Source organism: Stigmatopora nigra, chromosome 13, assembly GCF_051989575.1.
Source record: "Stigmatopora nigra isolate UIUO_SnigA chromosome 13, RoL_Snig_1.1, whole genome shotgun sequence".
Lineage (NCBI taxonomy): Eukaryota > Metazoa > Chordata > Actinopteri > Syngnathiformes > Syngnathidae > Stigmatopora > Stigmatopora nigra.
This window is the reverse complement of record NC_135520.1, coordinates 450016-464122: the sequence shown is the minus strand read 5'-3', so window position 1 is coordinate 464122 and position 14107 is coordinate 450016. Positions and strand designations below refer to the sequence as shown.

General features: G+C 48.1%; 1 protein-coding gene across 6 annotated transcripts; it reads right to left on the bottom strand.

Annotated features, from left to right (window-relative positions):
- Nucleotides 1-46: 46 nt before the first annotated feature.
- Nucleotides 47-12610, bottom strand: actn1 (actinin, alpha 1). Of its 6 annotated transcripts, XM_077730750.1 has the most exons (22): nucleotides 12176-12608; nucleotides 6478-6592; nucleotides 6271-6390; nucleotides 5853-5939; nucleotides 5694-5781; nucleotides 5543-5621; nucleotides 5401-5482; nucleotides 5066-5151; nucleotides 3988-4080; nucleotides 3686-3916; nucleotides 3430-3577; nucleotides 3210-3360; nucleotides 3023-3131; nucleotides 2800-2940; nucleotides 2545-2727; nucleotides 2342-2476; nucleotides 2090-2269; nucleotides 1858-2004; nucleotides 1376-1456; nucleotides 1152-1217; nucleotides 569-727; nucleotides 47-485 (listed from the first exon to the last, which is right to left on the bottom strand). In XM_077730750.1, exons 1-22 carry the CDS (start codon nucleotides 12275-12277, stop codon nucleotides 327-329), a joined length of 2742 nt encoding a protein of 913 aa, XP_077586876.1. In that variant the 5' UTR covers nucleotides 12278-12608; the 3' UTR covers nucleotides 47-326. The 6 variants fall into 6 exon arrangements, with proteins under 6 accessions (XP_077586876.1, XP_077586880.1, XP_077586881.1 ...); XM_077730754.1 differs by lacking the exon at nucleotides 1376-1456; XM_077730755.1 differs by lacking the exons at nucleotides 1376-1456; nucleotides 5066-5151 and adding an exon at nucleotides 4261-4346.
- Nucleotides 12611-14107: the final 1497 nt, after the last annotated feature.

The following is a 14107-nucleotide window of genomic DNA, read 5'->3' as shown; positions in this document are numbered from 1 at the left end:
TTAATATTTTCATCTAAATATTTATTTTAAACTCTCATAAGCAGAGAACAATAAAGAAATATTTCTTTATTACAATTTTCATCGCTCACTCTCAACCAGGTGAAGAAAAATACCTTTTTTTGGTTCAGTATCATAAAATATGTTAACTGTACTTATTTATGAATGACAGACAATGACAAGAAAATAAAAACGTGTTTGCTCTCGGTGTAAACGGCTTGCCGTGGGCTTTTTAGGGGGGCGGGGGGGGGGGGGGGGGGATAATATTGAAATAAGGCCAGAGACGTACAAAAAAAATCAAATAAAAGCGGTCAGCTGATGGGGGGGCTTCAAAGGTCACTCTCGCCGTAGAGGGCGGTGGAGAAGGACATGTAGTCCAGGGCCCCGGGCACGCCGTCGGGCCCCAAGTACGGGGCCATGCGGGCTATGCAGTACTCTGCCTGGTCGGGGGGAAGTTCTCGCCGTAACTCGTCCTCCAAAATGTAATTCTGGGTGCGTTTAGGCGTGGAAAAAGGGAAAAAATTGTTATATGAGCCATGTTTTGGCCTGTTTTTTTTTTATTTTTTTTTACCTTGTCTCCTGCCAGGACCTTGAAGGAGGCCATGACCTGGTCGGCCGTATCCGTGTCGGCCGTCTCGCGTGACATGAAGTCGATGAAGGCCTGGAAGGTGACCACGCCCATGCGATTGGGGTCCACCACGCTCATGATGCGGGCAAACTCGCTCTCCCCCTGTCAAGCACGTAGAAACATAGACAAGTCAAGAAGAGCTGACAAAATTTGACTACAGCGGTCTTGGCTAAAAACGACAAAAATCAATAAATCAAGCCGTTTGGAATTCTCAGACAAAACAATAGTTTTTAGCACTAACAAGTATAACTAAATCAAATAACACCTCAGCAACACGCTTACTTATTTATTACCTATTTATTTGGCTAAAATGTGTCTGTATTCTCACCCTCTTGCTACTGTCACATGAAATTTCCCAAATACGGGATGAATAAAGGTATCTCGTTTAATCGAATCTATCCAAATGTGTCTTCTGTATTTATGTCTCACAAGATAATCAGACTAATAGTCCAAAATTATGCAAATACTTGTATCAATGCATGTGCTGTGTTACCTGACGCTGTCAAAACCAAGACCAAAACTTTACCAGGTTGTAACCGACGGAGATAAGGCAGGACTTGAAGTCGTCGGCGTCCATCACCCCCGTTCTCTTCTAAAAAAAGGGGGGGGGCGAGCCACGTACGGGAAGGAAAAAAAAGAGAGGAAAGCAAAGGGATACGGTCGGAAGAGAAGGAAAAAAAAGGAAAAGAACAAGAAAAGGGGAAGGAACAACAACAACAAAAAGGGGGAGGAGTTAAATAAAGCAAGTACCTGTGCGTCGTTGGCGATATCGAAGCCCAGGCTGATCAGGCAGGCCTTGAACTCCTCGGCCCCCAGCGTGCCCGAGTGGTCCTGAGACGTGAGCGGCGGGGGTGCCGGAGCCGCGCGATTGCACGTGACAGCCGCGGCGTAAAGTGAGAGCCATGCCGTGCATTGTGGGTAAGGGAGGCATGCGCACAAGAAATTGCACGCCGGTTAGCATCTGCCGACGCGACATCGAACTTGAGGCACGTAAACATGCGGACGCGCTAACAAACACGCTAACGGACGGGCATTCTCAGAGGTTAACGTGCAACGTGAATAGGGACGGAAAACCGGATCCGAAGCGGCTACGACGACGTGGATCGGACAGAAGGCCCAGCTTTGAGTCATTCCGGAACGGGAAGACCATTGACGTCATGCAAAAACGGGAACATCCGAATTATGGGGGGAAAAAACCCAACTAATCGGGTTCTGGAAATTGTTTTACTGACCCGATCGAAATGGTTGAAGGAGGCCCGGAACTCGTTGAGCTGCTCCTGGGTGATGCCTTTGGCGTCCCGCGTCAGAATCTGGTTCTCGATCTCGTTGATGGTGCGGGCGATGGTGGTCAGGAGCTGTTCCCATCCTACGCGGATGTGCTAGAAAGGGCAAAGATCGTCACATGGCTTGGTTTTTGGGATCTCGCTGGGCCATCACTTGGGTTTTTTGGCCTTGACGTTTTACCTCCATGGTGTAGTTGGTGTGCTTGTTGTCGAAAATGAGGGCGGCCTGGATCAGCTGGTGGTCTCCCTCCAACTGCTCGATCTTGGACGCGTAGTTGACGATGCTCTTCTCGTACTGCCGCAGGTGGGCCAGCTGGTCTTCCAGGGTCCCGTGGAGTTCCATGGAGATGTAGCCAATTTCCTGCACAAAAAACAAACAAAATGTATTTATTTGAAAAAAGATAAAGTGGGCGACACTTGGGGACCACCATACCTCCATCTTGGTCTGGATCCAGGGCCCGATGACGTTGGCCTGGCCGGCAAACTGCCGCCGCAGACGCTCGTTGTTCTGCTGCCGGGCGTGCTCCTCCAACAGGGCCCGGTCGCGATGGGGGACCAGTTGGCGGACCTTCGCCGCGGACAAGTGTCACGTCTTCAATCTTTCAGACTTTCCACCATTTTGTCGTCCGGCTTCACCTTCTCCCACTTGGCGTTGATCTCCTGAGGGTCGATGGCGGTGTAGGGGTTGACGCCGGCCATGTTGACGTGGTACGTCTGCACGATCTTGGCGATCTCGTTGTGGATGCCCAGGATGGCCTGCCGCTCTTTGTCGGCGTCGGGCAGCGTGGCCTTGAACTGCTCGTGGGCCGTGCTCAGACCCTGTACCACACCGGATCAAAAAGGTCAGGAGGGGCCGGCCAGTGGTACTTGGGACTGGAAGCGGAGACCTGCCTGTATTTCCTCCATGGTGTGGACGATGAAGGAGTCCTGCAGGTCCTCCATGGCGCCCTCCATCCAGTTGTTGAAAGGGGCCGCCCTCTTGGCAAACTCCAGGTACAGCTGGTCGATGGTTTCCAGAAGCTTCTCTGTTCTCTGTTCAAAGTTACCAAAAATTAAATAATACAAAAAAAATGAAAAATAATATCCATAAACAAACAACAACAGCCTAACTGACCTGTAGCGCTTCATTACGTTGCCTGGTGAGATTTCCCAGGTTGTCCCACTGATCGCAAATTCTTTGGCAACGATTGTTGACGCTGGGCGAGTCGTAGTAATCCAGCTCGCTGGAAGGAAGAGGAAAAGAAAAAAAAAAGAAAGTCTTTCTCGGCGCCTCCTCCCCAAATCCCGGACTTTGGTCTCACTTGAGCTCCTGAGCGATGGCGGCAATCTGCTCCACGCGGTCCTGATGGGCGGCCAGGTCGCTCTCAAAGGCCTCGTGTTTCTTCAGCAGGGCCTTGATCTCCGACAGAGACGCCGTCTCAAAGTCTCGATGCCGCAACATCTCCTCTTTGCCTTGGGGCGACGGAGGAGAGGTCAACGCCGTGGAGGCGGTCCACGGCGCGTCTCCACGCTTTAACTTACCTTCCGTCCAAGTCTCGTGGATGGCCGCCTTCTGACGGAACTTCTCGGCCAGGTGGTCCAGTCTCTCCAGGCGGCGGATCTCGTTGAGGAGCCACTCTTCGTAGCCCTTCTCCGCGCCCTCCAGGTTGCCCCAGGCGTTGTTGATGTCCTGAGGGGTGGGGGGAAAGCCTTGCCTGTCAATCATCGGACTAAAAGCTTCTTTTTTTTTGAATGCAGATTGTGCATCGAGTGTCGAACCCCGCGGCGAGCCACTGACCGACACCATCTGACCCTCGGAGGGCATGAAGGCGGGCCGGTTGCTGAGGCGCAGTTTGGTCTGCAGCGTGTTGAAGTTGATCTCCAGCTGGCACTTCTCCTGCACCTTGGGCGGCTTGTGCAGACGCCGGTAGTCGCGAAAGTCCTCCAGCTTCTGCTGCATGGCCTGCATGGTGTTCTCCGGCACGCGGTTCTCCAGCCACGGGATGGTCCGCCGGATCCACTCCAACAACTGTATCCCCCCCCCAAAAAGAAAGACGATCGGACCGAGCCCAAAAACAAAAGGCTACGTTTGGCACTCACGTCACTGGCCAGCTTCTCGTAGTCCGTCATCAACTGCTCGTTCTCTTGATTGACAGCCAGCACCTTGCAGATCCGGTTGGCCGCCGTCTCCGCCTGTGACGCCAGACGCGCTCGTCACCTCACCGTTACGTATCACGGCAGGGTTTAAAGCGCCCCCCGGATTCCGTCCTCCAAAGTCCCGACAGGAGAAGGCAAAGAGCGCGGCAGCCAAAGCCAACGGCCCAAAACAAAAAAAAGCCGGCGCCGTCCCGTTGGTCGACGGAAGCTGCTCACCTTCTGCTTGCCCGAGAAGGCGTGGTAGTAACACGACACGTAAGTCATGACGGCCTTCTCGTCGGGCCTCAAGGTGCTAAGGATATCTGCCGCGGCAACCGGGGAAACGGGCCGGATGGCCGCAGGAGGAGCAGGAGGAGCAGGAGGAGCAGGAGGAGCAGCAAGGCGGCGGACGGCGAGCGGGAGAAAAAGCACACACACAAACACACATGGCACACAGAAGGAAAGAGTAAAAGTGTGCAGAGACAAAAAAGGAGGGCCGGCAGGGGGGCGGAGTGAGGGGGGGTCTGCCTGCCGCCGTCCGGCGTTCGGACGCTCTTTTACACTATTAACTATTATTATATCCAATTTAATGTCATGATAACAACTTATTGATGGATGCCAGCCCAAGTCCAGACAGATTGGACCTCCAATCACCTAGCAACAATACATGACTATGGCGGTCAATACGTCTCAATAAGTTCCGTGTTATCAATATTTTTACATCTACATTTCTATACTATCCCCTTTGAAGCCGGATGGAGATGGACGGCAGGCAGGCAGACCGGAAGGTGCATCCCGAACAAAATCCCAACATTTCGTCATGCATTTTTTTTTTAACAGAACATGCAGACAGTTTAAGAGAGAGAGAGAAAGTGTGACCCCTGCAGGTAAGCTTGTGCACTGCAGAGAGAAAGTGTTAGAATAACACCTGAGGGGTTTCAAAATAAAAAAATAAAGAAGACAAGGTGAGGAGGACGGGTAGGTGGGGCCGGAAGGAGGAGGAAGAGGAGGAGGAGGAAGGAGACGCTGCATCCACGGGTACCTTCTGGGCGCCAGAGAAGGCGTGGTAGAAGCTAGAAACGTAGGTCATGATGGCCTTCTCGTCCGGACGGGCGGTGCCCACAATGTCTGCGGGGGGGAGGGAGGGAGGAAGGAGGGAGGGGGGAGGAATTGGGGGAGCATGGCTGTCAAACTACAATTATAAAAAAATGGGCATTTGGGTGGAAAACAAAATACCCAGATGGGGAAAAAAAATGAACAGGCCGCAGCCCAGGCTTGAACCCTCAAACCGGTAACTGCGAGCCGGAGGAGCTCAGCACACAGTGGAAAAGGTCAAAATATCTGATAGGAGTGCTTTTTCAAAAGTAAACTTTTCACCTTCTGCGTCCAACATCTTGGGGATGTCCAAGTACTTCTCGGCCACGTCGAAGGCCGTGTTCAGGTTGGTCATGGGGTCGTCCTAACAAAACAAAGACAAAAAAATAAAGACCACAATTCATGGAGACAGTCTCCGTCTCACCTTGCGCAGTTTTCCGTAGTCGATGAGTTCGGGACGGTGGCGATGGATGAGGGCGCAGAAACCCAAGCCGTCCTTCCAACTGGAGTAAAAAGACACAATTAAAGTTGCATTAGATCAACACAAGATGCAACATATGATGGGCTATTCCGACCTAATGTGAAAGTTTTGAATGTTGACGTTCTTGTAGGGCGCCGTCTTGCGCTGGCACCACAACAGGAGACCTTCCTTGGCCGATGTTTCTGAGGTTAAAAACAAAAATGGAAGTCACGTGGACGTTTGCATTCAGACACGCACAAAAACAAAAAGTTACCTTCCACGGAAATGTCCTGAATGGCAAAACGGAGGATGATGGTCCAAATCATTCCCAGAGTCATCTTGGCGTTGCCATCCACAATTTCTAGACAAAAAAGATGATATTCAAATGAAAATGGATTCAACATGAGACAATTTCCAGGTCACATCTTTTTAATAATGTGATTTTTGGAGGGAAATTTCATGTTCATGTTGAATCGTTTGATTTTGGCTCACTTTTTGCTTTTTTTTTTGTTTTTTTTGATAAATCAGCATCTATCCAAAGGACAAATTGGAAATGAATTTGTGTTTGAGCGAGCTGTGATCTTCAAAACAGGTTGAGCTCCCTGGACAAATGGCCGTAATCCAATCAGGCTCAGGCGCCGCGTGACGGCAATCCCGTCAAAAGGACAGCAGAGGGGGGTGCCGGAGCTCACCCTCGGCGCCGATGGACACCAGCTTGACTCCTTTGCCGGCGATAAAGTCCAGCGCTTTGTTGACGTTGGAGATCTTGTGCACTTTCATCTTGCCTCGCTCGGGTTTGGCCAGACGCTCGCCTACAAAAAACAAAAACACGACAACAATCAGTCACTGAGCCATCGCTAAAGCTAAGATAAGTTAAGGTAAAAGAAGTGAAAAGTGACCTGAGATGACCTCCAGGAGGAGCATGAGCTTCAGACCATCGCGGAAGTCTTCCTCGATGTTCTCAATCTGCGTGCCGGCTTTCCTCAAGTGAGAGTTGCACCACGCTGTGAACGTCTACACACAAAAAAAATGGATAAAAAATTATCATTTTTAAGCATGGTTAGCTCACTTGTGCCCCATCATTCGCGGCTTTTACGTGGAAGAAAATAAACAAAAAGTCAACCAGGATACTTTCCAAAAAAAAAGAAATACACCAGCCCTTGCAAACTCCACTCCTGGGATCGAGCCCTCGACCCCAGAACTGCGAGGCCAAAGTGCTATCCACTTATCCACCTGACCACCCTCAATATATCCTTGTCAATTTATCCATTGAGGAGATCAGAGTGTCTAGATTGAAAAGGTCTGAGAGACATAGCATAAAAAAGGACCGTAAACGTCTCCAAAGAGGCCTCACGTGTTGCGCAATGCGAGAAAAAGTGGAAGAAAAAAAAAAAAAGAAAGAGCAATGTTTTGTGCTTTCCGTCTTTGGCGAGCAAGCGAGCGAGCACCTCCCAAAACGTGCCTCCACGCCAAAAAGTGAAGAGGGCTCAAAATCCTCATGAGTCAGCATCAATAATAACACACACACACACACACACACACACACGCAGGCCGTTTTTCCAGCCAAGTCCGACTTGGGTGTTTTCAGGTCATAAACACAGAAAAATCCCTCAAATCAAAAAAATGGTGTGTCAAAGGCAGGAAAGGAAGTCAAAAGTTGCTGTTCGCAAAGAGGAAATCACTTTTCAACAGCGGGATTTCAACCCAAATTTCAAATTGTAGCCAGACCTGATCCAATAACTCTGGAAACGAGCGTATTCTCAAGAGTATATTTTTTTAGTGGCTGGGTTCCAGCCTTGGCAGACAAGATAAACATGGAAACCAGTTTTTCCGCCTCCTTGTTGTCGACTGTCACTCAGCGAAAATGCTACTTGAATTCAATATCTTTATTGTCAAGTCCAATGAGATATAAAGCTTGACCATAAAACTTTAGATTTTTTTTCTACCTTAATCGGCTGCCCCTAGCAACAACTATCTAGTTTTCTTCATCCGACTTACATAAAAAAAGCGAATGAAGCGCCATGCCACGCCGTCCCTCCTTTGTCCAGCCGTTGGCCCGCGCGACACTTGGCGAGATCCGCAACCAAGGAGATGGCTGGGCCCAATGGCAAGACCGCGCCGACCCGCTACTAAAAGCAACGACGTCAACGGAGCCCAGGGATTGACGCACCACGTCGCCGTTACTGGGCGAGGGGGGGGGGGGAAACAACTTCCTGCCGGTTGCCCGGGACGTACGTACACGCGTCGAGTACATGCGCGGGTTCTCTGGTCACTTTCCAAGGGAGGACATGATTTGGTAGCTAGCGGTTAGCCTGTTTTGGTGGGTTGCAGTTGTGATTATGGGAGGTGCAATACCCGTGTTTGTCCACCAGTGGGTCAGTTCTCCGCCACGGGATTGACACTAGACAATCCAGTCGGTGGGGAAGCCGTCACCGGGGTAACGTCGGCATTCGGCGGCCCTCGCCGCCATTCGCGGGCCTTCTGGAAGCGGCGGCGGGGCGAGTACAGTACGCGTGCTGAAAGCCGCCTTTGTGGAGAAGCGGCGTGCGGCTGAGTCAGGTGACGGTCAGCAGAAAAACGCTGGCCCGCAAAGCGGCTGACTCATGCGGCGGACGCTTCCCGTGGCGGCCAATGGCGCGCCGAGTGGGCGGGCGGGCCTTTGTCTTGGCCTAAAATGCTCTTTTACTACACGTGCACTCTTAAAATGGCGCTACAAAAATAGACGCTATGATAAATATAGATGAGGTGATACTATAAATGTAGAAGAATTGGGTAAAAAAAGAAAGGCCATTTTTAAATTGTATTATTGATTTTAAAATGGTGGTTGAGTGGTTTGCCTCGCAGTTCTAGGGTCGAGGGTTCGATCCCAGGTGGGTTGGAATTCCAAATGTTGTCCCATTCTGAAAGCCAACTAAAAAAGTGCATCAAAGCACCAACCAAGCATGCCATCAGAACTTTAAAATCGACAATAATGTCTGTTCGAAACAAGTTGAAACGTTGTGGTGGCGCAAGTTGTGACAATACTTTTACTTTTCTTTTTTTGAACCGTTTGGATTCCCACGCAAGTCCCAACGTGCCGGTCGGAATCTCGACGTCTTTGGAGACTCCGTCGGCCATAAAGTTTGACCCTGGGCAGAGGGGGCGCTCTTTTACATTTTGTTTCCTTCCACGCCACATTCCAGCACTAAGCAGAGACAAGCATAAGCATCGATTTGTTCAATAATCTATTGCATCACTTTGTTCTTTTTTGGTTTTTAACATTTTCTGCCTGGGGGAGGAGCTAACTGAGCCATGCAGCGACTTGTCATTGGCTTTGACGGTTACACAGTTGCGTAAAACGCGGAATGCCGCCAATGATTCATCTGAAATTCCGATATTAAAAAAAAGGAAATGACAATCTCCCTTTTTTGGTGAGTTGCATTTTTAAGGCTTTGTTCACACCGAGTTGACACTTTTTCTTTCTAAAAAGATGGAAGAAAGTCATCAATAGGACATTTTTTTTTTCGTACTTTTTACAGCGTGGCTAAATCCGACGGATAATCTTCCCGAGTCTCAAGTAATTGTGTTGAAAGCACTCCGTCATTGACTGAAATATTATTATGACTCAGTGAAAGTGTGTTTGTTTTCCAACTGGCTTCCATACAAAGTCAACTTTCACAATACAGCTAGTGAACCACGACATTGAAATGTTCTTTTCCTGCCGCTTGGACCAAAGTACGAGCCACGACGTTTACTTTCATTGCTGGCCTTAAAAAAAAAAAAGAAGGGGAAAAAAAGGGGGAAAAAGGCAGCGTGCGAAAGAAACACTTGCTGTCATCACATTCCTCTGTTCTTTCCCATGATGCACCTTTGCAGCCCAAACAAAGCTAACTGAGCACTACACTGTAAAAAACGGCCTTTTCTCGGGTTAGAAATGATATCAAATTAGAAATAAGTCTGCTTTAATCTGTGCAACCGGATTTAAAAGTCGACGTATGTTCGGAAAGGAAAGTCATTTTTTGAAAAGGTCAAAGGTGAGGTCAACTGGGTCAAGGATTTCATGTTTTTTTTTTAACTGGCTTACATCGCCATACGTCGGGTTCTACCGCGGGACGGCGTGACGTCGCCAGGGAAACCAGAAGCCAGGAGAAACAAAACTTTAGAGCGGGAGCTAATCAGACGGAGGTTTCCTTCCCGGCCAGCCCGTTTCAAGACAGGAATGAGATCCGGGAAGAGCACCAGACAGACGCCCCGTGACGTCTCGGCGTTGCGCTCTTCTCCCCGGTAGCGGTAGCCCGTGACCTCATGGCGGAAACCAAAAGCGACCAGAAACTAGATGGAGGGGGGTGTCTGAAAAACTTTTTTTTCCACGGGCCGCCACATTATTACCATTTTTGGGCACGCTCGCTCACAACCGACGGAAGCCCGGCCCAGACCGGCCCGCTCACTCGCTCACTCGCTCACTCGGATTCCACATGGCTCTTTTGCTTTTTTTCAACGGCGGGAGGAGAAGAGGGGGGGGGGAAAGGTAGCGAGTGAGTGATTGCTGCGTAAAGGCGGGCAAGCGGGCGGGGGGGGGTGGCTGAAGGATAATCTAATCCCTCCTACTACCCAGCAAATTAAGGCATGGATAGAGGGGGGGTGCCGGGGCTAATCCACGTCTCATCGTAAAGCAGATGACAGACTTTTTGCTACCATCGTTGGCGGACTGACATCTGTTGCAAAAGGTGCGCCGCCATTCACACCAGTTTTTTTGTAATTTTATGGGGGGTAATATTTAAAAATCAGAAACTAATAGCACGTCATGAACAGTTTTTCTCTAAAATATAGTCCAGATAACACAAAATATCAATCTGGCACACGGGGCAAAAAAATAGGCCAAAAAAACTATAAAAATGATTTATAGTGGAGAACATAAGATATTAAAGAGATAGAAGACACTTTGTTTGAATGAACTTTACGCAAAAAAATCTCACATGGAATGACAACGACTTTTTTGTTCATCTATCCATTCATAAAAGAGAAGTTGTAATGAAAAAGGGCGTCCGTGAGACATTTCAACAGGGTACGCTAACATCGTGTTAGCAATGACTACAAGCATTAAAAGTCATGCAAGCCTACTCAAATTGTCCAATGGTTAAATTGCTGTTCAAATGTTTAGCTTTACACATTCAATAGTCAAATTCATGACATTGTAACGCCCACTTTTTGCTGGGATCCCAGAATTGATCAAGTTATGATTTCCAAATATTACATTCATGAAGTTACTGTCATGACTGTGATATTTCGCCTAAGCCACCAAATTCAAAGCATGGCTCCACTGCCAGTCCACTCTGTTCCTCATCCTCCAAAAAGTCATCCTCTCGTCAAGAAATTTGACCAAAATCGACCGAGCCCTTATCACGTCGTGGTGAAATTCCTTTTCTGACCTCTGTGACCTTTAACCTCACCCGTCCAAAATGTCATCACTTCTTCCACTTTGTCATACAGACACAAGTGACATAAACCAAATGGATATTTCTTGGGCTATTTGTCCAGAAAGTTTCAAAAAACACTAGACCCACAATTGGAAAGAGTTATTTTGGGGGGAAAAACTACAATTTGAATCAGCGTTTTAATGTAGAAAGACGGGAAGTGACTAAGAGCAGGTGTACAAACATGCATATTAGACTTGGAAGAAACCAGTTGGAAACCCATACCTGTCAACCTCGAACCATTTGTGATCTTACCAAATTTTGTTTTCGCCCTTACATATATGTATAAATACATGGAAAATCTTACCACTTTACTTTTTTGTAAAAAATCACGAACATGAAAGTAAACATAAACAAGGGAACAGGAAACGGAAATCACATGGTGAAAGTGTTACAAAACGAAATGTTTATCATGATCTTTTTTTTTTAGCCAATCAGAGGCGCCGGTACATATATCACTTGGCAGACATGCGTTTCCGGGAAGAAACAATGGCGGATGGTGAAAAATGGCTAGAAAGTGCCTTAATTTATTTTTTTTTCTCAAAATCACCGTTTAGCGTACCATTTTCATGTGTACAGCGTACCAATATAAAAATGGGCTTTCAGTTGTACCAATTACGGCGAGAACGTACCAGTTGACAGGTATGGAAACCAGTGTCAAATATTCCAACAGGCCTGAGAAGCCAATTGTTGCTTTTTCCAAACGTCTTTTTCTCACGGTTTTTCAAAAAAGGGGATTTGAAACTTGGGTTCCAATGTAATTTGACTGTTCGAAGACCTGTCAAACTTTCCAAATTGAGCTTTTCAACCAAGCTTTTAGTTACAATTTTAGACAGAAGCAAAGTTCGTGTTCAAATGCCTAAAAAAAGGAGATTTTGAAGGAGACCAATGCTTGAAGTTTCGACTAGAGTCTATTAAGATAATTGCTGGATGGCGAGCTTCAGGTTTCAAACGGTGGTTAGGGTTTCAAATGGTGCTCGTTTTCGGCCACATTTGGGCTTTGGCTTCCCAATTTTAAGCGTCAAAAGGCGCCCGGTGCTTCGCAACGGCGGCGTTGGGGTGTCAAAATGACTTTTGACGTCCCCACCACAAGAAGAAGGATGAATTTGGGTGGCGGTTGAAACCCGGAAATGAGCAGGCTCACCTTTCGCTGTTGCTTCTCCCAGGCTGGGTCCAGCAGCATGTCCCGGTCCCAGTCGTCCTCCTGCTGCATGTACATCTGCTCTCCGTCGTCGTAAGGGTCCATGGCGTCCGGTGTCTGCGGGCCAAAACGGCAGGCTTTTCTTGCCGCGTGTGTCCGTGCGTAGGAGCGTCACTCCGTCCCTCCGTTCGTCCGTCCGTCCGTCCGTCCGTGTGTGTGTGTGTTCGCCGGCCCGGCTGGCTGCCTATCCTCAACCCGCTCCTTCTTCTTCCTCTCCTCCTTAAGATATTTCGACGGTTCCTCCTTCTCTATCGCTCTCTCTCTCCTCCTTTTTTTCTCTCTCTTTTTGCGTAACTCTTGCACCGCGGCGCAGAGGCAGAGGTTCCCCCGAGGGAGGGAGGCTTCATACAAGGCAGGTCGACTTTAAAAAATAAATAAATAAATAAAAAGAGAGAGAGGGAGAAAAACTTTGCGACAGACGAATCGCGCCGACGGCGGAAAAAATCAAGGATTCTCATTGGACGCCACGCATACGCGAGCCCGCCTTCTCTCGATGCCGATTGGACGACGTGGTTGTCATCTGCCAGGCTTTCGCTTGACGCTCCGCCCCAGCTCGACTCCCAAGTGTGATTGACTGGAGGCTAATGAGCCTAAAACAGGAGTGACTTAACCCTTTGTGGGCTGAGATACGCTATCAAGATCATCGTGATTAACATATTAATAGTTTGTGTGCACTTGTGTTCGCTTTCATTCAACTTCCCTTGTGCCAAACGTATATTTAAATAAATTCGTAAACGGAAATTAAGTTTGAATTTGATTAGAATATGACAAAGTGCTAACGTGATACTAAAACACTGTACTAATATGGAGGTAAATTTTAACATCGAGTAAGCAACCATATAACCTAAAATTAAGATTATTTTTTGTTCAAATCGAACTGTCATTTTCTTTTTTGTGTTAGCACTCAATTGGACATTTCAAGTTGCAAAATTAGAGTCCGGACACTTTGCTTGACAGCCCATCCGTCAAAAACCCTTAAGACATGACGGGTTGCGTATCGGGCGAGCACCAAATGCTTCGTCTCATCGCGAAAACTTGGGGCGCAGCTCGCACGGCTGCATTAGCCATGACAAACTGTCAATTCATCCACGGCGCACGTCGGCGTGCGTTAAATGAGAAATTGGCGGCCTTCGGGTCACCGGGGTCGCCTCCATTTGGACACCACTGTGAGATTCGGGGCCCTGGTGTGAAGGCACCCCAGCGAGCAGAGACCTCACCTAAAAAATATTTTGGGGGTGCTCTGTCCGCTCAATCACCGCTTAGGTTATTTCGCCGGGTCCTTTTGACCGTTGCGATGGCACGGGTAAGCTGACCTGGAAGAAGCAAAGGTGAGTCGGTCGGCGTCCAGTCAGACAAACGTGCAGGTCGCTCTGCCTTGTAAGGTAACCGTTGTTCCTCCTCCTCGCCCGGGAGAGACGAACCCGGCGTGCTCTTCCATATATGGACAAACTTTCAAAGGGGATGAGATGAATGTTTGGGAAAGTGATGTCACACACACACACACACACGCACACACACACGTGCGCACACACATTGTGCTCAGCTGCTTGTTGCAAGAAGAGCCACACATTTTTTCCTTTTTCTTTTTTTTTTAAATACACTGCGTCTTTGTGCCCATCTTACAAATGAAAAATACGACAAAAATGTGCTAAGACGAAATGAGTGACATCAGCATTCAGAAATGTTGCCATGTTGTAAAATGATTAAAAATGTTGAAAAAAGTTGACGGTCACAAACATAGAAAAATAAATCCTGAAGTCATGCAAGACGATAGCAAGGCTTGAAAATATATTTTTTGAACTCATTATTGATGTTTTTGAACTTCTTATGGACGCTTGGCCATTTAAGGGAGGATCATGCCTCCCGTTTGAATTG